Genomic DNA, 25218 nt, shown 5'->3' on the forward strand with positions numbered 1-25218 from the left:
TTCTTTTTTGGTTCTTTTCCTTACCATGTCTCAACAATTTTTTGAATCAAGCAGAAAAAAATAATCAGAAAAGCTGCATAGCCTTCTACTTGTGGAATAATAAGTTTCCTTTATGCAATTTGTTAAAGGTCCATTCTAGAATGACCTTTTTCTCATATTATCCCTTTAAATCATCACTCTTTACAGCTGAATACACATGAAATGCTCTGGAGTTGTACTAAGGTTAAGCATTAAAGTTGCATGTCAAAAATCGTATTAGTCAAAATCATTATTATAAGCTATTCTACACCCAAAGAACCTTGAAAAAATTAAGGTTATGCAGGCAGTTTGTCAGCCAAATCTTTAATCACACATTAAAACCTTTAGTTCTAATATGTCTGTACAATTAACAGCACTTTGCTGATAGTTAGACAGTGAACTCTACTTTGTTACACAACATTTTTTGGTGTTTAATTTAGCCCAGTCTCCCGGATTCCCTCCTCCTCCTCCTCCACAGCCCCTCCTTTCTCTGCTCTCCCTCTGAGCACCACTGGCTATAGCAACACCAATTGGTAAAAATGAGACTGTGATGTTGTTGTGAGCCTCCCCAGAGTGGAGCCCTGCCAATGCTTGCCACTGATCCAGCAGCATGAACTTGCTCAAGTGTGCAAAGTCACTCTAATTCCCTCCCTCTGTTTTTCTACCTTCTCCCCCAGGGGGCAGCCGCTGAAAAGAGTGACTACCCACCCATCAAGAGCTGGCAATTCGTTGCTATTAACCGTGACCGTGATTCCCAATCTGCCTGGCAGTTCTTAGGAACAGGACTGCAATGTCTCATATGCAGTAAAAGCTATAATATGCACCCTGGCCTCCATCACTATACCTGATGAATGCACATTACTTGGTAACTCTAATGGCTTTGACACAATTTCAAGAGAAGAAGGGAGAGAAGACCTAGGCTCTTAGATGAGTGGTGATGCTTTAATAGTCATTTAACATATAACAGCATATGTATCAGTTACACAAAGCCAAGAAAATGACACATATCTAAATAGGGAAGAAGACAATTCCTTCTATTGTGATGTGAAATTTTAACTCAAACACATGTTATAGATACACAGTGTGTCCAATATAATGTGTCACCACATCATTTCAGTTTTCTTGTTGCAGAGCCACTTGGTATTGCTGGGGTTAGTCTGTATTTTCTTTATTCTGTCAATCAAAAAACAATCCACATCATTACAGAACTGTTAAGGTACACTTGAGAGACCAATACTGATGCAAATACTCTTATTAATAAAAAGCACTCCAGTAGAGGGAGCTTTATCACTAATGTCCACGTGCAATTTTTTTTAAAGCTTGTATTATCGAGGAGTATCTGCTCCACATATTAATTTACAAGTATATTAGTAATGTAAAATCTTACTTAAAATATCCACAGAAACTAAACTCAAATAAGTGTGGAATTGCTTGTATACAATTAGGGTATTAAAGATTGTTCCTAAAACAAATGAAAACTATTGAAGAGTGCTTAATCAGAAATCCGTCAAAACACTACAAAATGCAAAGAGGGAGCTAAAATGTTTGGCACGTAGACCATAACTGAGGCCCAGTTTATGACAGATTACTATCTGAATGTGTACCACAGAACATATGTACCCCTTGTGCCTAGGAGTGCTTTTTATCTATACCTATCAAGCCAGAAATGCACTGGAGGCATATACTGAATTGGATGTCAAGACTAAGCCCACAGGATCTCTTGTCCAGCAGTGTTGCATATCCTTGCTGCTTATGCTACCTGATGGTTAGTAGTGGGGAAACTCCCCTTTATTGAGGCTTGGAACAGTCTTTGAGGAGGGGGCTCCTTCCCTTCTACCCTCAATGCTTCTGGCAGAATACAGACTACAGCAGGATAAACTCTTCTTTTTCTTTACACAAATAAATGGAATAATAGCTATGAAGGTGTTGATTGCTTCTGTGCACATTCACATGAAACTAGGAAGGGCACTTGATCTTAGTTTCTTTTCCAGTTATCTTCATCTATTATACTAAGACTGCCTCTTACAATGCAATAATGGTTACAATCTGTTTTGAAAGTAAGCAGACAGAATAGTTACAGCAGCAGGCACTAACAAAATTAGCAAATTCAGATTTGAGATCACTTTGACCCATACGTTTGGAATCAGTCTCACAGTAACTGCCAGCATGAGTTCCCGTTAGACTCATGACATATATATGAAAATCTTCATATACTTCATTCTTCCCAATGTTCCCAGAAAAGGAGTAGAATAAACCATTTTTTCATTTGTGTTAAGGTCGACTGAACACATAACAAGAGCTTGAACAATGTTAAGCCATAAGTCAGTTAAGCATGGTCATCCTTAATAAGAGAGTAAATTGTTTATTCCAACCCCCTTGTGTAGCATGTTCTATTTCTATCACAATCAACTTCAACTGTACTTTAAAATTCTAAAAACCACGATAAGGTTGGCCAATAAAGAAGCTTATTTCAATTTCTTATTAGTTTTTGCATTTCAGTCTCATCTAAATAACCCTCTTCAAGCCTCATAGCACTGGGAAGAAACAAAGAACAATAAAAGTTCACTTGTCTTAGGTGCAGGATGAATGATGCTATTTTGCTTTGAAAGTATCCAAATAGTGATAACAGGCAGTATATACTTGGGTCCAGCATGAGCACTTCAAGGATGTGCATGGATAGTCCTCCAGTATAAGCTAAAAGTTGAACCAATCGCCTATTCAGTAGGGAATAGAAAATAAGAAGAGAGGGGTAAACTCTGAGCCCAATGTCCACTGCCATACAGTCCCCCTGGACAGCACAAATTCTAAGCATACACATAAATTAGTTTACATTGAAAACAAATGCAACCTGTTTCTGAGTAAGCATGTAGGAACAGAACTGTTGCTGTAAATAGGTATACTGTAAAGCTAATTTTACCAATGATCTCTGAATGTCAGATTCAAATTCCACTTCAGTTACAGGCAAAATTATCTAGATCACCATACTTGGTGGCCTGAGACTTTGTAGGGCTAAAACTACCACTTGAAATTCCACACACACACACACACACACACACACGAAAGAAAGAAAATAAAAGAAAGACAGTAACACTCTTTCATTATTACCAAGATATGTCCAACAAAGCAGCTCACAGTTACTCTGACCAGTTGGCTTCCAGACAATTTCTACAGGGAGATCCATGCATAAAACATCATAATAGTCTGATCTGTATGTCAACAAGATATGAACAACTATGGTGGGGCTAGTTATTCAAGAAAGGGTGCAACTGGTGGGCCAACCAGAGTTGGAAAAGAAGTAGGGCTAATAACAGACACTGGCATGGTTAGGCACCTGCAAGGAATCCTGGAACTAAGAAGGACCCATTGCCAGCCTTGGCACCATTGGCAGCTCTACCTGGTGCACTTGTCGTTAAAATCATGATGCAGCACTGCACTGTCTGCTGACATTGCCAGCCAATTACTTACCTTAGATGCTATGCCGGGAGCTCTGATGGTGGTCCGTAGTAGCATGAGCAGGGAGTGGACCGTGGCTCACTAAGGCCACCTTTCTGAGGACTCACTAAAGCTTGGCACCATTTTATGCTAGAGATGCCATTGGGCATTCACAATGGAAGCTGGACACTAAGCTGTGAAGGGAAAGTACAACGCTATCCAGTGTCAGAACCAGTGGACTCAGTTCCCAATAACCAGGGAAACATCTTAGTGTGACAGAAAACAAAAGACGTTTATTCTGGACATCAGGACAGAAATCACCAGTAGAGTGTTTTTGCCAAAACTGAGGGGCCCTTCCCCATACCATAGCATTAGAATTCAAACTATTCAGCCTACCCTTTCTGGTTATTGGCACCCTTTGATCCCGATCAAAGCAAATTCCAAGAGCCTTTTCTTCTTCTACACACCAGGATTGTGCAGGAAGGACAGCGTCATAAAACCCTAAACCCCTTCACTCTGCTTGCCACATGTCCCCCCTGCCATTTGCCAACTCTGCTACTTCCCATATACATGATCCATACATGATTCATGCATATAATTCAGTATTCAATGCATTTCAATATTCAGTACATACATCCTTTCCAATAAATCACACCAATCATGACAGAACCATGTCCATGGATTCTGACACCTAGAACAGACCAAATACAGGCTTTATGGCCATACAATATTATCTGCCAACGGTTTTGAACTGAGCTTCAGTTTATTCCTCCTTGTCCAGTCTACTACAAAGTTCAGGCACCATACAGGTCATCCTGGATCTTTTAAAAAATGATTTTTATTAAATAAAGAAAAAAAGAAAAACTACATTGTAAACTGCTTTCTGCAAGCATATAGATAATACCATTCTTGAAATTTCCCACTAACTCTACTCAGTAATTTCAGTTAAATATTGAACAGCATGGGGAATAAGATGGAATTCTTCTCATGCTGATGTCCTCTAGGTAGTTGTGAAGCCAATGGAAGGCAATGCCCCCAACTTCCATTGTAGTCAAGCTGTACAAAAAGAACCTCAGTCAATGGTATCAAAAGTTCCCTAGAAGTCTAGAGGTATTTGAATTCACATTTCCTGTTTTGCACCCAGCAAATATGGTTTACTAGAGCTACCAAGGAAGGTTAAAGACCTACTACATAAATTGTATTTTTTAAAAAAGCATATATCCCAATATTTTAAATATTCACCTAAGAACACAAACAATGAATGTCACAAGCATGTTTGAAATAAATTCATCATATGTGTGTTTCTGTTTAGGGTCCATCCTTGGCTACAACTCCCTGTAACAAGTACATTCAGTGGTGAACCTTGATATGCTTTGCATATGGCGTATGAAATGGCCCTGAGAGATGGGAATTCCAGATTCTGCAAATGTATATATGGTGAAAATTAAACAACTTAACCTAGATATTTGTTTCACACAGTTTGAAGAGCTGACTAATTTGTTTTTGTGAGGGGCTGGTTTGTATATTCAACCTTTGTGAGAAGAATTTGGAGAAAGGAGTTTGGATTAACAAAATAATTCAGATAGCAAAGAAGAACTGTAAAAGGAAGCAAACAATGCATGCATACGGTAGTTCTATTCAGAGAAAAAAAGTCTCACTAATTGATGCCTTGAATTTCCATCCTGTTCTGCCAAAATGTTTTATGGTTTTGGTTTGCACTACAAGCCTGAAGCTAAGCTATTTTAGAAATTTCACCTGACAAATCAAAACCAGTATTGAAAGTCAGAGTATAAATCTCATAGAAAGAAGAAAGAAGAAGAAAAAGAAAAAGTAATATCTGTCTTTTGCATCATGATGGCAGCTCACATAGTGATCATCTTGGGAAAGTGTAGATCTGCCATCAGTCTCCCATTCAGGACATGCTCATGCAGAGGCACTGTTTGTGTGATCTGGTGCCTCTAATTAAGTACTGTATATTTAGCTGCTGCTATTTCTGTAACAGCAGGTGACTGAAACAGTGCAACTGCCATCATGGAAAGAGCAGAAGACTACTGCAGGTTATTAGCCTATTGCAACTAATGGTTCACATGAACAGTCTCCACATTAAGCAAAGCATAGCCATGAACATAACAGAAAAGCCTGGAAGGGACAGCATGAACCAGCTCTTCTATCTAAAGGACATGATTAATTCTCCATTGCCAAAGAATTAATGTAGAAAGCTGATTTTTTTCTAAAACATGACTTATCTTGAAACTGAAATGAAAATTATTGGATGAAAAAAAATCCTCTTACAAACTGTATTACTTAAAAAATCAGAATGGGTAATTTTAGCATATTCTTTCCCCCCCTATAAACCCATTTGTTCTCAAATAGAGTCCAACTATTATCTGGATTATTTCTATAATGTTTAAAAACAGGATTATGAATACAATTATAGCAATATCACGTTTTACAGAAGGGATGAGGCATTGTAGGTCTGAGCTGAAAACCTCATCTCTTATCTTCAGTAACTGTTCATTGATAACATTTAGGATTTCCCCCAGTTTAATGCTACAGAAAGGCAACTTTTCATGCAGCATGGTCCTGGCAACAGCTCTTACCTATGATCAACAACAAACAATACTGCATGCTTTATGCTTTGAAAAAAATTACTGCTTTTCTATGGCACCTTCTCTCTCATTAATAATCACTCTGGGGGAAGATTATATTTGCATCAGTGGTGGAGCTGGAACCCACAGCTGACCGCTTTAGGAAGAGGTGCCATTGTGTAGCCCTTAGTTCAGGATCCTGCCTCTTGTGTCTAATCATTAATCTCTGATTAGAGATAAAAGTTGCTCCTCCAGCATACCTACAGAAAAACAGCCTTTTCTTTTTTCAAGCTAATAGCAGGATAATAGCTGGAGACAGTTGGGGGGGAATAATCTGGAGTTCATACTATCCAGACTTTCATAATGGTAGTGATGGTAAGTAAAAGTGAAGGAACTGGAGGCTTTTTGGAGTGCTAAGACTATTTATAGTATCTTCTAAATCAGCCTATAGACGAGTATTGCTTCCATTAAAATTACAGTACACTGTATGTAAAAACAGACAGACCCAGTGTGGTACAGTGGTTTGAGTTTTGGACTATGAATCTGACAACCAGGGTTTGGATCCTGGTTCAGCAGAGAACAAGTAAAGAGATAGTACAGGAATATCTGGCTAATCTAAATGAATATAAGTCTCCAGGACCTGATGAATTACATCCAAGAGTATTAAAAGAACCAATGAATGTAATATCGGAGCCATTGGCAATAATCTGTGAGAACTCCTGGAGAACAGGAGAAGTCCCAAAAGACTGGAGGAGGGCAAATGTTGTCCCCATCTTCAAAAAAGGAAAAAAGAGGATCCCAACAATTATCGTCCAGTTAGTCTGACATCAGTACCAGGAAAGATCAGTACCAGAGCAGATCATTAAACAAAGAATCTGTGAACATCTAGAAGGCAATTCCATAATCACAAAAAGTCAACATGGGTTTCAGAGAAACAAGTCATGCCAGACAAAACTAATCTCTTTTTTTGATAAAATGACCAGTTTGGTAGATGAAGGGAATGTTGTGGATATAGTATATCTTGATTTCAGTAAGGCCTTTGACAGGGTTCCCCATGACATTCTTGCAAAGAAGTTTGTAAAATGTGGACTAGAAAAGGTAAGTGTTACATGGATTTTTAACTGGTTGACCGGCTGAACCCAAAGGGTGCTCAATAGTAGCTCCTTTTCATCCAGGGGAGAAGTGACCAGTAGGGTCCCACAAGGCTCTGTCCTAGGACCAGTGCTATTCAACATCTTTATCAGTCACTTGGATGACAGAATTGGGGGCATACTTATCAAATTTGCAGGTGACACCTAATTAGGAGGAGTAGTAAATACCCCAGAGGACAGGATCAAAATTCAAAATGACCTGAATAGACTAGAAAGCTAGGCCAAAGCTAACAAAATGAACTTCAGCATGGAGAAATGTAAGGTATTGCACTTAGGGTGGAAAAAAATGAAATGCTCATATATAGTATGGGGGACACCTGGCTGAATGAAACTGGATGAATGAAAGGGATCTAGGAATCCACGTAGACCATAAGTTGAAAATGAGGCAGCTAAAAAGGCCAATGCAATTGTAGATTGTAGAGGAACAACTCAGGGAGCTGGGGGTGTTTAGCCTGGAGAAGAGAAGGTTAAGAGGTGATATGATAGCCTTGTTTAAATATTTGAAGGGATGTCATGCTGAGGAGGGAGCAAGCTTGTTTTCTGCTGTTCCAGAGAACAGGACCTGGAACAATGAATGCAAGCTACAGGAAAAGAGATTCCACGTCAACATTAGGAGGAACTTTCTGATAGTAAGGGCTGTTTGACAGTGGAACACACTCCCTCAGAGTGTAGTGGAGTCTCCTTCCCTGGAGGCCTTTAAACAGAGGCTTGATGGCTATCTGTCGGGGATGCTTTGATTGGGAGTTCCTGCATGGCAGGGGGTTGGACTGGATGGCCCTTGTGTTCTCTTCCAGCTCTACGATTGTATGATTCTATGATTCTATGGATACTCACTGGGTGACCTTGTGCAAATCACATTACTTCAGCCTCAGCGGACAGCAATGGCAAATTCCCTCTGAAAAAACTTGCTAAGAAATCCCCATGATTTGGATCACCATAAGCTGGAAATGACTTGAAGGCACATAACAACAATGTAAAAGCAAAAATTTAACAAGTGATGTATCTCCTATGTGCAATGCTTCTAAAAACACTCAGGATTCAGAAGTTCACTACGTCTCAGGACTTCATGCAAAATTTCAAAATATATACTTTAAAAACTGAGGCTTGATTATCAAAACAGCCCAATGACAAAGGAGTGTTAAAGCTGTTTTGAAGTCCTAATTTTCCTTTTCCTCCTTTTGAAGGACACACATTGTCCTCTCTGTTTCTATAATTAAACATGCATCATTTATACCTTTCCCATTGTTGCTGTGTTCTTTCAGATAATTTCTGATTTATGGTGACCCTACAGCAAACCTATCACAGGGTTTTTTTTTGTGGCAAGATTTGTTTAAATGAGGTTTGCTATTGCTCCATGAGGCTGAGAGAGTGTTACTTGCCCAAGGTCATTCAGTGGGTTTCCATAGCTGAGCAGGGATTGAAACTCTGATCTCCTGGATTCCTAGGTCAACACTTAAACCACCACGTTATGATGGATTTTATCATGAATTTCCCTTGCTTTATTCATTGAAGATTAAGAGGCCAGATGGTCCAAACTTCTATTTGTAACTCTCCTATGCTTCTGCTTTCTCGGCTTCTTTTCTTTATATGTGCATACAACCAAAAGGGTTTTTTAAAAAAAAGATTAAGGAAGACAGAATAATGTCACAATGTTTTCACTTGTTGATCTTTGGGGCATCCCAAAGTATTCTGTTTATCCAGTCTCCTTCTTGGTGGCCACACCGTATTTTACTGTTTACTTTCCCTTTTATTCGTGAATTTTAAATTCCTGACCAAAATAATTGTTCTTAATATCAGTCTGGTCATGCTAGTCTTTATTCTCACATGCATTTGTAACATTTTTAAATGCTTAAAATTTCTATAGGTTTATAGAAATGCTTAAAATTTCTGTAGGGTTTCTCTATGAAAGCCACATATTACAGGCATATGTGTGTAACAATGTCAAATGTTTTATCCTTGATTTAAATGAAGGGCAGCCTTGGGAGCCTGCTAATCTAAGTAGAAAAATGGTCAGGGATTACTTAACCAGTTAATCACTGGCTGTTCTTCCACCCTAATAACCCCCAGAAAAGTTTTTTCTAAGTGAGGCTGCCTTATATACACCTGGAATCCTTCCAGAAGCAATGTAGCTGTTGGAGGGGTGCAACCATGCATACATACACATACACAATGGATGAAAAATTGAAGAATCCTTTCTCTGGTCAACACTTTAGCCTTCTTAGTCTTCCTATCATTTAAAAAAGCAACTTGAACAGATCTTTATGTGCATTTGCATGCCTTATGTAGTTTGCTTCTATATTGCTTCTTCTGTCTATCTTGTTTCTTCTCACATGAACTATGCCTTTTGCAGTATTTTCCCTTATGAGGAGAACCCAACTCCTAGCTATCTACAGAACTACTTCTTTTTTCATTTTCATATCTACCTCCCTCAAATGGTTTTTCAAGATATATCAAAAAACTAGACAGGGTATATAGGCTCTTTGACTACTAGTGGTTCCTATGTTAGGGGTGCAGTGAATCTGCTGTAGGTTGACTTTTAAAGAGCTATCCAAAGTAATGAACCTATTTTGGGAATTTCAGCTTTAATGTCTGGAACTGAACTCCTAATGATTCACTAAATCCCTCACATAGAAGCTGCTCACCATGCAAGATATAGTGCACCAACTGTAGTTGTCTTCTTTATCAAATCCATGTAGCTCATAATATGAACATACTTTCAGTCACATTTATTTTGTACAGGACTCTTGTATTGTGTAGTCCACTGGAATTTAATACATATTCTCTCTTTCAAAGCTCACAGATAGTGTCATTCCACTGATTATTACATTTTTTCCATTGGATTGAATTGTGAATCACATCTGTTCTTCCTCAGCCTTCTGAGTCACCATCTTTTTTCCTCAGGGCAACAGAAGAAATATACTTTGGAATGAACCTCTGCATTCCCCTTACAGAATCTTAGCTTATCATTACAATTAGGTGCTTCCCATTTGGGGTAAAATAGACAAAAGTAGATGCTTTTGTGAGTGTCCGTGGGGCATCACTGATAACCAGTCAAGAGTAATTTCTTGACTGCTTTCAAATAAGCATCTCATGAAAATATTAAGACTAATTTCACATCCCTTGCCTCCATAGTCCCACTGTATTGCATCGGATTAAAGTTTCACTTCAGGTTACATGGTAACCAAGTCACAAAGCTTTCATAATCCTTAGTTTGGAAAACCCAGGCTAGATGCAGAAGAGGTTAATGGGACATTCAATTTACATTGTGTGTAGTGGGTTGGCATTCAGATATTCACAGTCTCCTTTGTATTAGGTGTAGAATAGGGAGGCATATGTCCTCATCATACTGAGACATGCAGCTTAAACTTCCAGATGGCTCCAGTGGCTTCATATATACAGAGAAAAGATTAAATCTTGAGGTATTTCACAAATCAAAGGTCACTGAACAGAATGTACAGAACACCATCCTCTGTGATGGATAACCAGCCAGGACTAGAGCCACCATAATACTGTACCTCTTATTAATGTCATAACATCATGCTTCCCAATAGTGTCAAAAGGCACTGAGACATCCAACAAGACCAAGAGGATTGCATTCCCACCACCAGTCCACAGCACATGTAATCAAACCTGTTGAAGATCTAGATTCAAATAACCTGTTTCTTCCAAGATTGCATGGAGTTGAGAAGCTACTGACCTCTCCAGAAACTTGCTTAAAACAAAACTGGAGACTAGATAATACAAGTGCTAAGATGCACTGATCAAAACTACATTTCTTCAACAGAGATTAGAGTATTGCCATCTTGAGGATGAAATGGATCTTATTTTTCTGTACAGAGGTGTTTATTGTCTCTGTGGCCAAGAATTTCAACACCCTCACCCCTGTGGGAGCCTTTACCATAGAATCATAGAATCATAGAGTTGGAAGAGGCCAAAAGGGCCACCCAGTTCAAACCTTGCCATGCAGGAACTCTCAATCAAAGCATCCCTGACGGATGGCCATCAAGTCTCTGTTTAAAGACTTCCAAGGAAGGAGACTCTACTACACGCTGAGGGAGTGTGTTCCACTGTCAAACAGCCCTCACTGTCAGGAAGTTCCTCCTAATGTTGAGGTGGAATCTCTTTTCCTGTAGCTTGCATCCATCATCCCGGGTCCTGTTCTCTGGAGCAGCAGAAAACAAGCTTGCTTCCTCCTCAATATGACATCCCTTCAAATATTTAAACAGGGCTATCATATCACCTCTTAACCTTCTCTTCTCCAGGCTAAACATCCCCAGATCCCTAAGCCGTTCCTTGTAGGGCATGGTTTCCAGATCCTTCACCATCTTAGTTGCTCTCCTTTGCACACGCTCCACTTTCTCAACATCCTTTTTGAATTGTGGTGCCCAAAACTGGACACAGTATTCCAGGTTGGGCCTGACCAAAGCAGAATAGAGTGGCACTATTACTTCCCTTGATCTAGACACTATACTTTTATTAATGCAGCCTATAACTGTATTGGCCTTTTTAGCTGCCGCATCGCACTGTTGACTCATGTTCAACTTGTGGTCTACTTGGACTCCTAGATCCCTTTCATTCAGCCAGGTGTCCCCCATACTATATATGAGCATTTCATTTTTCCGCCCTAAGTGCAGTACCTTACCTTTCTCCATGCTGAAGTTCATTTTGTTTGCTTTGGCCTAGCTTTCTAGTCTATTCAGGTCATTTTGAATTTTCATCCTGTCCTCTGGGGGTATTTGCTACTCCTCCTAATTTGGTGTCATCTGCAAATTTGATAAGTATGCCCCCAATTCTGTCATCCAAGTCATTGATAAAGACGTTGAATAGCACTGGGCCCAGGACAGAACCCTGTGGGACCCCACTGGTCACTTCTCTCCAGGATGAGAAGGAGCTACTATTGAGCACCCTTTGGGTTTGGCCAGTCAACGAATTACAAATCCACATAACAGTTACCTTGTCTAGCCCACATTTTACAAGCTTGAGAGAGGGGTCTGATAATACTTGCCCATATTCTCAGGATAAACAGGCTGAAAGGTATCTAAATAAAACTGATAAGACAATGAAGCAATTATCTCCAGCACTGATCTTGTAGTAACTGTAATAACTAACTCACCATGAATACAATAATTTTTCTTGCAAACACAATGCAAACTGGTCAAGGTGAGTTATTGAGAACTTGAGCTAAAAGGTTCTTGTGAAGTGCCTTCCTAACCACTCATAAAAGTTCAGCTGGCCTGTGTTGTTGCAGATGCAGTAATGGCAGAGTTATTAGACTTTTCTGTATCCATTATCATCACAGTTTCTTTTAAAGATTAATTTTTTAAAAAATTCCAATGTGCTAGATATACAAATGTTAACTTTATCTGAATATTCCTTTTCTCAATAATTTAAGATCCAGATTCTTGTTAGGATTAGTTTCCATCACCACTTTACTTCAGATTTGCATGTACAATTGGTAACCAAAGTTCCTTGGAAAACACAAATTAACAATCTCTTATCAGTGTCTGAAGTCCACCATCATATGGAGCTCTGATTTCAAGCAATGCTTCTCAAGCTAACCGATGCTACAGGCCAGTATTCCCCCCCTCCCCCACATACCAGGAACTGTTACCATATTTATGTATAGAAGCGTACCCCAACTAACAGAGTAGATCTGTTTCTGATCCTTACATCTTTAACAAAAAAACTGGTACTGGTGGCAGAAATAACATGGTGTGCATCTACACTAGTAGGTGTATCAAATAGCATCTATAATGCAGTTTGACACCACTTTAAGTGCTGTAGCGGCATCCTATGGAATCCTGGGATTTGTAGTTTTAGCATTCTTGTCCAAAGAATACTAGTGGCTCACAAAACTACAAGTCCCAGAATTCTGTAGGATGGAGCCATGGCAGTTAAAGTGGTGTCAAACTGTATTTCTACAGTGTATTTCTACACTGTAGAACTGTAGAACAGTGTAGAAATACACTGTAGTGGCTCACAAAACTACAAGTCCCAAAATTCTGCAGGATGGAGCCATGGCAGTTAAAGTGGTGTCAAACTGTATTTCTACAGTGTAGAAATACAGTGTAGAAAATCCATGGAAAGAATAGGATTAGGTTCCTACATCACCACCACCGCCACAATGAAGGAAAGGAAAGGAACGCAGCTCAACATGTTTCAGCCAACCCTTTACTCAAAACTTAACAATATGCACTTGTGAAATTAAACAACCAGGTCAGGCATAAGCAACCAAAAACACTTCGATCTTTCCAGAGAACAGCTGAAAGCTTCTTCCAAAACACATCTAGGGATGATGGAAAGAGCCCTGGTGGTGCAGTGGTTAAATGTTGGTACTGCAGCCATTCACACCCACAAGGTTCATTCCCAGGTAGGGCTCCAGGGTCCATTCAGCCTTGAATCCTTCCATAGGTTGCTAAAATGAGTACCTAGCCTGTTGGGGTTAATTAGCTTACACATTGTAAACTGCTTAGGGAGTGCTTAAGTCCACTGATAAGCGGTATAGAAATGTACTTGCTATTGCATTTGCTGTGATTTCTTCCAGCTTCCATTTTTCTTATGATTTCTATTCTGTTGTTGAAATTTATAGATTTATGCATTTTTAACACAGTGGGAGAGCTGGTGTGCTAGACTAATCTGCTTTCCTGTTTTCTCTCTCTTTTGCTGTCCATACATGCTCAGTAAAGGATTCTGGAGGCAGCTGCTGTTTACCTTGCCTTTCATAAGCAGGCACACAAAGCTACAGTAGGATCAACTAAAGTGGAATTGTGCCCTTTCCCAACTCAAGTTTTATTGCATTGTTTACTGCAGACAGGCTGGTCTGAAGTTAAAAGTTTCTATTTTTTCAGCTCCATCTCACCATCCTCCCAATGCCAATGCTGATAAAAAAAAAATCCAGCTAGACAGAAGGCAAGGAAGAAAAGAGGTGGGGGCTGGTCAGGTTAAAAAGAATTTGTAAAAAGGAACTTCTTTGTCAGAGAATTTGTTAACTGCAGTGTGTCAATATTATTACCCTACAGTTGCTCCTCCATATTGGAGGACTAGCCATCAATGGATTGGAACAACCACAGTTGGCCCCACCCCATTATTGTCAAAGACGGTTTGTGCATGTGGCTGCAACAACATGGTTGCATGCATGTCCAGTGACAATAATGGGAGTTGAGGTCCTGACCTATTCTGTGGAGGGCAGATTTGGAACAGAACCCCTACCAAAACGGAGAACCGACTGTATTTACATAGGTCCCTGGAAACTTAGTGGACCAGCACTAAGGGCTGATTAATAGACCACCACTCTCAGCAGAATTGTTTTAACAGACATCAACCTTCCTCTGTCCCTTGTGATGTTTCATTTCTGATATTTCAAGTGGTATTTGGTCAGAAAATTATGTTGTGGACCTAATTTATCTCCTTCATTTGCTCTGTTCCAAATGCTACATAGGTTACATACAATCCAAATCCCTTCTTAAGTTTATCAACTCTCATAGGAGTATTAAAAGGATGCTTGTTTCTTTGTAAAGGCTGGTTATCTTTTCTCCTTGGAGACTTAAGACAGGATTTATTTTGGCACAGAGGTAGTGGTGGTGGAAGAGTCTGGCATTACTTCTGCATTCCTTCCCCTGACTGGTCTGCCTTTGATAATCTTGGCAGAGTTTGTTTGAGCTAAAACAGTTATTTCCCTTCCAATGACACAGCAAGGGATATATGCTACCTAGAATCTTGGGACCCATGACCTTCCTGAAAAGACTCAATGCTAACAGAAAACTCAGCTACAAATGCCAGAGCCAAGAGATGCTTTTTGTTTCCTAAAGGAAATCCTGGGTTTAAAAGCTAGTGACAGAAAATGTTATTGTTTATTGAAGTTCCCTCAATTCTTTTGAATATTTGCTCAAGTATGAAGTGATACGTTGCACTAATTTTGTAAACTATGAAGTGTACTATGCTCTTGTGAGGCGAGGGAATTATCATGCTGAAGAGATCTGTTCTGTGGATGCCTTTCAGCAGGTGAACCTTAGAAACTGATGCCAAGGACAATGCGTCTTTAGAGGGAAAGGGCTGTGTTTGTTTGTTTATAGTAGGCATCTTTTGATTCTGAGGTTTATCTGAAGATGGAAATACAGTGGCCAGGGGACAATATTTAACCTATTAACTCTGATGGCAGCAGGTGGTAGATGGAGCATCTATTACCCAGCAGGATGGACTGATTTAAATTATCAATCACTTAGGCTGCAATTCTGTGCAAAAGTTAAGCTCTCTAACCCAGTGAAGTCAGTGGTCCTTAAGCATCCTTCCTTTGTGCAGGATGGCTGCCCAAGAGAATAGAGCATTTTTAAATAACTGGGTTTTTTTTAAAAAAAAGTTTATATTTTAAAAAGAAATCTGTATACCATTTTGAATTACATCCAGAAGTAGATATTGTATACCTCTTTCAAGGAATAGTGTTTTGCACCCATAAAAGTGTACCAACCAAGTCAATTTACATGAAAGCTAGATGCTCAATTATTGCTAATAATTAGTGGATAAGTCAATGTTTTCCATGAGATAAAAAGCTAAGAATGAATTAAGTCTGAAGAAAGGGCATATATAAACAAACAAACAAACAAACATAAAATTGATTCAGTGCAAGATAGCATATAAACAGCATACTGACTTTGGATCTAGGTTCAAATCCTCACCAAAATTTTATTCACTGGTGGATTTTGGACCCATTTTTACTATATCGCAACTTAAGAGATCTCACGTGGTTTTTGAAAGGTTAAAATTGGATCTTAGATGGTGTCATGTTAGTAGATGAAGCATGCGATACATATATGAGACACACATAAATAAATGTCCATGCACTTTGTCAAGTAGGTAGACATCAATAGTAATAATTTCAGATCTCCCTTCACAGAAAGCATAAGAGATTCATAAGTATAAGAGATCACTCAGTTGAGTTCTATGGATATTCCTAGCAATATCTCCTAGATACAGAGATGAGGTCACAATGGCATTGGTGAATTAATAAATCCTAATCATCACTTTCAAGCTTGCAATAATCAGTTACATCACACAATCTCTTGTCATATCACATACTCATATTACTTGACCCCAGAAGACAGGTATTTTTTCACAGTTATATTTTTGTACTTAAAAACAGCCTTCAGATTAGTATGTCTGTGAGTGTGCCATATGTTGGAAACGGAATAATATAATCAGTCATAAGAAAACCTGACATGGATCTAAAAAGGTGAACATGTAGGGATTTACATGTGCTCAGCCAGGTTTTGTTTTCGTTTTGTTTTTCTTTACCTTCACTTTAAACAGCAGTCTCACCCCACCCATGCCGTAAGAGAACCTACATTTGAAACTTCTACTTTACACTTGTTTTGCCATGTAGCATGGAAGGCTGCTCTTCAACAAATACAGGTCTACTAAATTATGTATATTTCATAACCTATACATAAGAAAAAGAGTGTGATGAGCAGGGTGGCTTAATGGTGAATGAAGAACACTGTACAGAGTACAGTGGGAACTCAGTATCCATAGGGGATTCACTCCGGACCCCACTATGGATACCAAAATGTATGGATGCGCCGCACCACCATTAGGAACAATGAGACTTCAGATGAGGTCCCGTTGTCCCTAATGTCTGCTCAGCTTCATGCCTATGCTGATACTGAGGACAATGGAGTCTGTCCCCAATGGCAGCACAGCCACGTGTATGCACCACCATTAGTGACAACAGGAGCTTGCCAATCCAGGGATGCTGAAATCCGCAAAAGGTAAGACTGTGGATATTGAGGGCAAACTGTATTTCTGGCTCAAAGGAGGTTTTAAGTCAAATCTTTCAAAATTTCCTTTAACAAAACCACATCTTACCAAAATTGTTCGTTGCTGCTCCAGAGACTAGGACCCAGAGCAATGGATGCAAGCTACAGGAAAAGAGATTCCACCTCAACATTAGGAAGTACTTCCTGACAGTAAGGGCTGTTCAACAGTGGAACACACTCCCTCGGAGTGTAGTGGAGTCTCCTTCTTTGGATGGCCCTTGTGGTCTCTTCCAACTCTATGATTCTATGGAGCAGGAACAAGATACGTATCCAACAGCAGATGCTACCTATCCACACCCCATTACTTTAAATGAAACCTACTAAATTCAGTGTGCTTATTTCCACACTGATAGTATGTGTGCTGTGGTAGTTACATCAGGAAGACCCAGGTTCAAATATTCACTCAACTACAGAACTGAGTATAGGTTAGTCACCTTTTCTTAAGGTGACAAAATCTGATTGAACTACACACTAATAACAAGTGCTTTATCAGTTCCTGGCAGTCATACTTTTTTGCATTAATGGATTCTAACTTTGCATCTACTTTGATTATTGTCCAAAAAAGAAAAAGAAAAGCAAAAGCAAACAAACAAGCAAACAAACAAAACCATCCTAGCTGCTAGAATGAACTGTGGTGAAGTCCACTGTATACCAGACCCTTCTAGACAATCTAGTTCTATTTGACAGACAAGAAAGAATAGGTATATTTTCCAATGGATTTTTGTTGTTCAGTCATTGAAAACATCATGGTAACCAACCTTACCTAGACAAAGAAAAACAATAAAAATTGTTCTGTCTTTCTATGACACAGCTTTCTTGACGAATCAAGGTTAGTAGGAAAAAGAGATCCCAACTCTTTTACACATTCAATCATCTTATATATTTTGAGACAAAAATGGGGAACAATGCACTTGGAGTAAAACATTTCATTTTATCTCAATCTATGGGGGAAATGGAAAAATAAAGGGAACTCTTCATTCATTACTCCAGTTTCTAGCTCTTTTTACTTTATCTTTAACCACTCTGGGGACTAGAGAATAAAATGTAATTGAAAGAAAATGGTCTTTCTTTAAGAAAACTGTAACTTACAATGCAAGTATGGCTTTTTCTCAACAAGTCAATGACAAGTGATTGCTAGTTTAATCTTACTTCTAGAAAACTGTATAAACACTATGGTCTTCAGACAAGTATCCCCATATATGTAGCTTAGCATTTCCCCCCTTCATTTAGCAACTGAGATGTAACACATAGATCTGATTCAAAAGTAACAGCAAGCATGAGATTCACACACTCCCTCTTTCCTCCTTTCTCTTCCATAAGGAAGGGGAGAAGATTCACATATTCCCTCTTTCTTTCCTTCTCTTTTGTGAGGAAGGGGAGACGATTTAATATTTCCATTTGCAATTTGTAACAAATTACTTTTCCCCACTTTGCTTGAAGCTATTATTAGTACAAATTGTATTTAGTGCACAAACCAGGATATTAGAACAAAAAAAATTGTTTTTTATTCCAGTTTAGCTAACTATAGATTGTGGAGTCGAAGGCTTTCATGGCTGGCATCCATAGTTTTTTGTTGGTTTTTCGGGCTATGTGGCCATGTTCTAGAAGAGTTTCTTCCTGACGTTTTGCCAGCATCTGTGGCTGGTGAAAAGTCAGGAAGAAACTCTACTAGAACATGGCCACATAGCCTGAAAAACCCACAAAAAACTAACTATAGATTGCTTTCTGGAAAAAAAATGGAAGCTGCTGTTTCTTATAAACTAGAAAAAAATGTTATATTATACTCATCAAAAATAGCCTTTGAATGAGAAGCTTGAAAAATAGAAAACAAAATGAAAGGTGACAAAAGTACAGGTTGAGCACCCATAATCCTAAAATACAAAATACAAAATGCTCCAAAATCCAAAACGTTTTGAGCACCAGTATCCCACAAATTCAGTGGTCCAATGTACAAAAACTTTGTTCCATGCAAAAAATAATGACAAATATTGTATACAATAAGTAGTGTCACTAGGGGGATGCAGGGGGGGGGGGTCAGATCACACCAGGTGGCAAATTAAGGGAGGGTGACACTACTGCTCCTCAGACCCCTACTTTTTGGCTGAAATGGGCAGTGGCATTCATCTGTTTCCCTTTAAAATGCTTTAAAAGATGGAGGGAGTGGGGTGAAGCTCAGTGGGAGGAGAAAGGGGAGGCCACAGAATGTTTTAAAATTCAAATTTCAATTTTTAAATTTTGTTTCATTTTAATTCTTTTTAATTTAATTTATTTAAAAACATCACATTTTAACCAAATCTTCACTATGTATATACATTTAAGTTGTGCATATGATATTATAATTTGAAGGTACAGTGTGCCCTTGGCTTACTTGGGAGATCTGTTCCGGACCCCCCGCATAAGCCAAATACCGCGCATGCTCAAGCCCCATTCAACTGAATGGGGCTTGTGCATGTGGCAGCGTGCGCATGCCACAGGCGCGTGCCCAATTCATCTGAATGGGATGCGCCACCCCTTACGCCCCGTGCAGCTTTGCACATATGGTCAAAGCCACATCTAACACGGCACACTGTATAATTTTAATTCTGCTAGTTGTTTATCTCACAACTGTGAGCATTACACTCAGTGCTATATGGAATTTACAATTTATGAGTAACATCAGTGCAAAAAAACATTGCTAAGGATTCTGTATGGTATGAAACAGGAGGAGGTCAATGGAGTGTGTGTGACACCATGAGTTACCGCATGGGTGAAGTAGGGATACCATTGTATACAATTATCTTTAGGCTATGTAAAAAGGTATATCAAAACATAAATGAATGTTGTGTTTAGACCTGGGTCCCATCCACAAAACATCAAATTATTTATATCCAACTATTCCAAAATTCAAAAAAGTAAATAAAAATAAAAATAAATTAAAATCTGAAAAGCGTCTTTTACTAAGCATCTTGGATAAGGAATACTCAACCTGTATATGACTTAACTTGATGCTGGACTGGTGCTAGAGAATACTCAGCCCTTTACACAGCTTTTATAACTACAGTTCCTGTTGAGAATTTTTAGGATTAGCTTTCACTAATCCCAATCAGGCTTAGTTTTTGAATTAACAAATTAAGAACTTGGTTGGAAATCTTTAAATGTCATAATAAACAAATTATGTTTGCAAAATGATAATGTAAGTTTCTGTATATTTTTATCCTTTAAATAGCTTCTAGAATACACACACACACCCCTTCTCATAAAATATTCCTTCTCATTCTCTGATATATACACATATATATGAGAGAATGAGAAGGAATATTTTACTACATCTGAAACTGAGTGTTTGGAAATTGCAAATTATTAGCTACTTGAAATATTAGCTATTTGAAAAGTAATTTTTTTATGATGGTCTGTGCATCAAATGAAAGTATTATAGTTTTACAAATATGCACTAGTTTTGCAGTGGTGATAAGAGTATTAGCATAATCTCCACACAGTGACTGTAGCATCATCATTCAAGCTTTAGGCTATTTGCTCCTTTCTCTTTAGTGATAGTTTAAACTTTGCAACTAGGGCAAATTCCAACACATCTGTGTGCTCAAGTTTTAAGTACTGCATTAGGAACAAAAGTGTTATTTTAAGCAAATAGGTAAGACAGTTATCAAATGATGCTAAAGGCTTGATACAGCTCCCATTAAAGTAAATGGGAATCTGCAGCATGTTGTTAATCAGACTTTAAGAGCAGGTGTGTTTAGCAATTCTGTGTTTCATCATTATAGTGTTTCAAGCAGATGTCTATGCTACCTGTTTACCTCTGAAAAGAAAACCTACCTGAATACTCTTCTCTTTTTTAAAAGAACCACATTTGCAAGTATCCTTTATTATTATCTTTTCATACAATACTTCACGTAGTTCTCATTTACCTGTTGCTGCATAGATACTCATAGCATTAACTGGAAATTTCCCCCCCTATTAATTTCAGTACATCTATTTACTTTTGTTCCAGACTTTTTAAATATGCTCCTACTGAATATAAAATTCTAAATAATATCAATATATCTATATCATATAATGATTTAATATTTTTTAAAAGAATATACTTCTTTCATGCAAAGAACCCCCACTTTGCCTTTTGAAGTTAAGAACTGAAACTGAATTTTAACAATATAGCACGATTTTAACAAAATAATATGGGAAAGATGAACAGCCTCAGTCTTTACTTTGAATATGCCTATACAATGTTATATGTGTAAGAAATATCTAGACTCTTCTTTCACATTTGAGCACATTACAAATGTAAATTTAAGGAACATAATTTAAAGTAATTACGTGATTATACAGTAGGGCCAGTTTTACATGTGTTTTTTGTATTTTTTGCTTAAAGGGGGAAAAAAAGATGACATTGAAAAGCAGAAGTATCAGCATCCCTGACACCTGTAAACATTCAGTGGTCAGAACGCCAGTACATATCCTTCAAATGATTTGGACCAGTGAAGCTGGAAGGTATCTGCACTGAACCAAACAGCCTGGTATCTCAGCAATCCACCACAAAGCACAACCCATCGCATCCCAGGTGGTGTGCAGAATTCAGGCTAAAATAGGCACTGTGCTCTGCTTGTGTCAAGCCAAAACAGTAGGAGTGTTTTCTCCTCTAGACAATTGTCAGATATCTTACTGCTAGTGACTTAAATATACTTTATACTGCACACTGCTCCTACTACATTTCATTCTAATCTTTACCACTGAGATTAACCAAAAGTGCAGTGGAGAGTTTTATAAAATCAGTGTAGATCCAAAGATGAGAAACTCTTCAAATATCAATATAAATCCTTAACATAAAACAATAAAAGATTACACTGATCAAAACAGTAGGAATCTCATAAGAGCTTTTCTTAAAAGATATGGCTTTAATGCTACAGTAAAAAGTGTAAGAAAAGTTCAGAGACATGTATAGATTTCCAAAACCCAAGTGCTTTACATTCTACAGAACAGAATGCAATATATATTTGAACAGATAAGTTTGTGCATATATTTTAAAATGACCTCCTAACTGACCAGTTTAAAGATCTGCATGGTGCATTTTGTCCACCTAACATTACCTTCATACTGCCTCTCTTTAATATTATGGTTCATTTCATCACCTACAGGAAATCACATGTGATGTCATAGGCAGAAACTATATGACAACACAACTTTTTGCCTTATCTCAAGAGCTGTAAGTATCTGTAACATTAATAAGTATATAAAGTAATTTCATAGCAAGATGTAAATTCAGGCACCAGAGATCTGAAAAGTGTACTGTAAATTTACAAAATCAGTAAAAACCTTCAAGTGGGAATAATGGGACACACAAGAATGAATCGTCTCTTACTGTTAAATCTAACATTTTACATTGTATTGAGGTATCATGGGAACAAAGTATTATGCAGTAAAGAATCATGGGGACTTCCACAGCAGAAAGATGTGAAGCTGGCAAGATAACCATCTCCCAGTAGAAAGGACCCAGGGAGCTCATAACAGGATTTAAAAGTAATGCTACTAAGCCGTGGCTGTTTGCCCATCCAATTTTCTTCCCATATTGTATTTTAAGAGGCATCTACTAAATTATCCAACACATTCCACTTTCAGTTGTCACTAGTCTTGGTTGCTGTACACATCCCTATGAAACTGGTTCTGTAGGTGGACAGTTTAAGTCTAGCTAACAATAGGAAGAACTCCAGAACCTGTTAAGCTTTCTTAAGTTTGTGATCTTCACCAGAACATTATTCTCTTCGCCTTCTTTAGCTCTACCCCTTGCCCACAAATCAGCAAAAACAGATGCCTCCCAACAAACCTTCTGAAAGCACCAGCATGGGCTGTAACAACAAAACCTCTTTGGTCCCTTTGGGAAAGGAAGCTAGGAGAGAACTGTTCCTATTTCGCTAGGTCTGTCTAAAGGGAAGACTGTTTCTTAATGTTACAATATGCATTTACCAATGGTAAGACATCAGTAAATGTCTTATGCTACAAGAGCATAAAGAGGGTACAGAGGATACAGAGATGCAGTTCAAACGTTTCTCTCTCTTTGCATTTCTACCATGGTATTATTTTATTAAACTGAAGCTTTGGTCCTAGGCACTTGGGCAGAAGTAAGTCCTGGGGAACTCAAATGTGGCACTTACCTGTGCATAGGCAAGAGAACTGCACTGTAAAATGCTTCCCTGTTCCTAGTGTGCTGATACACATATTCCACCCTTCTCATCACATTTGTCTGCTAAGCACAAAGGTTTTCCTCTGTGTCCTGGGCCCTCCTGTGTTTCAGTTTGGATTATGAGACTGCGCAAAGGGCTTTGAAAATGTTTAAGCCATGCTTAGTCTATCACAGGACACAGAGAGATCTTGTAGCACCTTTGAGACTAACTGAAAGAAAGAGGTTGGCAGCGTGAGCTTTCATAGACTTCAGTCTACTTCCTCAGGTGCATTCAGAGGAAGTAGACGGAAAGTCTACAAAAGCTCCTGCTGCCCATTTCTTTCTTTCAGATAGGAGTTTATCACACTAGGAAAACTGCACAGGAAAATGAGAGTTAAATGAGATTCAAATGTAAACAAAACTTGCAAACTCGGGTAGTTTATCAGACTAGGGGATTGTCCAAGTGAAATAACACGAAGTTAATCCAAACACAAAGCAGAGAAAAATGGCAGCTTTTTACTTCCGTCTTGTTCCAAAAGTAAAAAGCTGCCGGTTTTCTCTGCTTTGTGTTTGGATTAACTCCATGTTATTTCACATCAACAGCGACGTTGTGTGATAAACTTTGGGCATTTCTGGGATTTCTCCAATTTAAATCTCGTTTAACTGTTGTTTTCCCTCGGTATTTCTTTAGTGTGATAAACTCCTTAGTCTCAAAGATCTCTCTACTACTGACTCTACGGACTATCATTGTATCTTTGAATTTTAGTCTGTCACAGTATAAGAGGTTTATGGGGATGAAGATAGGAGTTACTGAACAGGTTTTTCTGTTTGCTAAAGATGTGGGGAAAATATATATTTATACAGTGGCTTTTTTTTGTTACAAAAGATGAAATTTAAGATGTTTCAGTATATGTATCTTAGATATAAATGTAGCGTAACACAGACCCACGTTCAAGAAACAGATTAGACAAGTTCTCTGCAAACTTTTGCCTTTACCCATGTTATACAGACTCCAGTTGCCCAGATTTAGGCTTCGTTTGCCCCTGGCCTTGCCCTGCCTCCCTTGCAAAGCCAGGCTGCATCCACACTGCAGAAATGATCCAGTGGCACCGCTTTAACTCTTTTCTGGCTGAAGGCTATGGAATTCTGGGAGCTGGAGTTTGTTGTTGATCCAGAGCGGAGCAGAAGGGAAAACTGAAGAGTGTGTGTGTGTGTGTGTGTGTGTGTGTATATATATATATATATATATATATACTTTTATAATTTTTGATTACTTGAAGAAGAGGTGGAAAGATGTTTATAATTGAGAGATAATGCAAATCTGGACCTATAAAAGATTATATAATGATAAATAAAAGAAAGCAGAATAAATAAATATGTAGACGACAGATGACAGATGAGAGGAAGATGTGGAAGAAGGAAAAGAATAAGGGAAACATGAAACATTTTTAGTTGTGAGGCATATTAAGTTATTTAGTTATGGGGCACATTAAGCTTTGCTCTGCTCTGGGCCCCACAACAAAGTCCAACTCCCAGACTTCCATTATCCTTGAGCCAAGACACTTAAAGCGGTGCCAAACTGGATTATTCCTCCAGTGTGGATGCATCCAAAGGGTGAAAGTGGTGCCAAAGCGGGTTATTTTTCTCCCGTGTGGCTGCAGCCCTGCCCTGCCCTGCCCTGCCTTGCCCCGGGGCTCACCTGCTGGCCAGGCTCTGCCTGCAGTGCTGCCTGAAGGGCATCAGGTGGTAGTTCATGGCGTCCAGGAGCAGCTTCTGGCAGACCGGGTCGGTGCGCATGAACTCCACGGACTGGACCCGCTCGACCAGCTCCGGGGCCGGGATGAGGGCGAAGCGGAGGCGCTTCATGAGGTCCGGGGCGTACTGCATGCGGGTCTCGCGGTCGTGCTCCAGCCACAGGACGGACATCTGGAAGAGGGCCAGCTCCGACTCGACGGGGGGCGGCAGCGAGTCCAGGAGGGCGCGCATCTCCTCGAAGTTGAGCAGCAGCACGTCCTCCACCAGGTACTTGTTGGCCAGCTTCTTGGTCTCCTCCAGGCCGTGCAGGGCGGCGA

At 39.0% G+C, this 25218-nt stretch overlaps 1 protein-coding gene across 1 annotated transcript in view; it reads right to left on the minus strand.

Moving 5' to 3' along the window:
• The window catches only part of LOC149317283 (kelch-like protein 14), an 88940-nt gene that overhangs the window by 63085 nt on the left and 637 nt on the right, over nt 1-25218 (minus strand). Inside the window, exon 1 of the mRNA XM_089518852.1 lies at nt 24846-25218. This exon is cut by the window's right edge and continues 637 nt beyond it. Coding sequence (XP_089374978.1) covers nt 24846-25218 — 373 coding nt within the window. The remainder of the gene's footprint in view (nt 1-24845) is intronic.

The sequence above is a fragment of the Sceloporus occidentalis genome, unplaced genomic scaffold, assembly GCF_023333645.1.
Source record: "Sceloporus occidentalis isolate IW3139 unplaced genomic scaffold, rSceOcc1.0.p SCAF_3, whole genome shotgun sequence".
NCBI classification, from domain to species: Eukaryota; Metazoa; Chordata; class Lepidosauria; order Squamata; family Phrynosomatidae; genus Sceloporus; species Sceloporus occidentalis.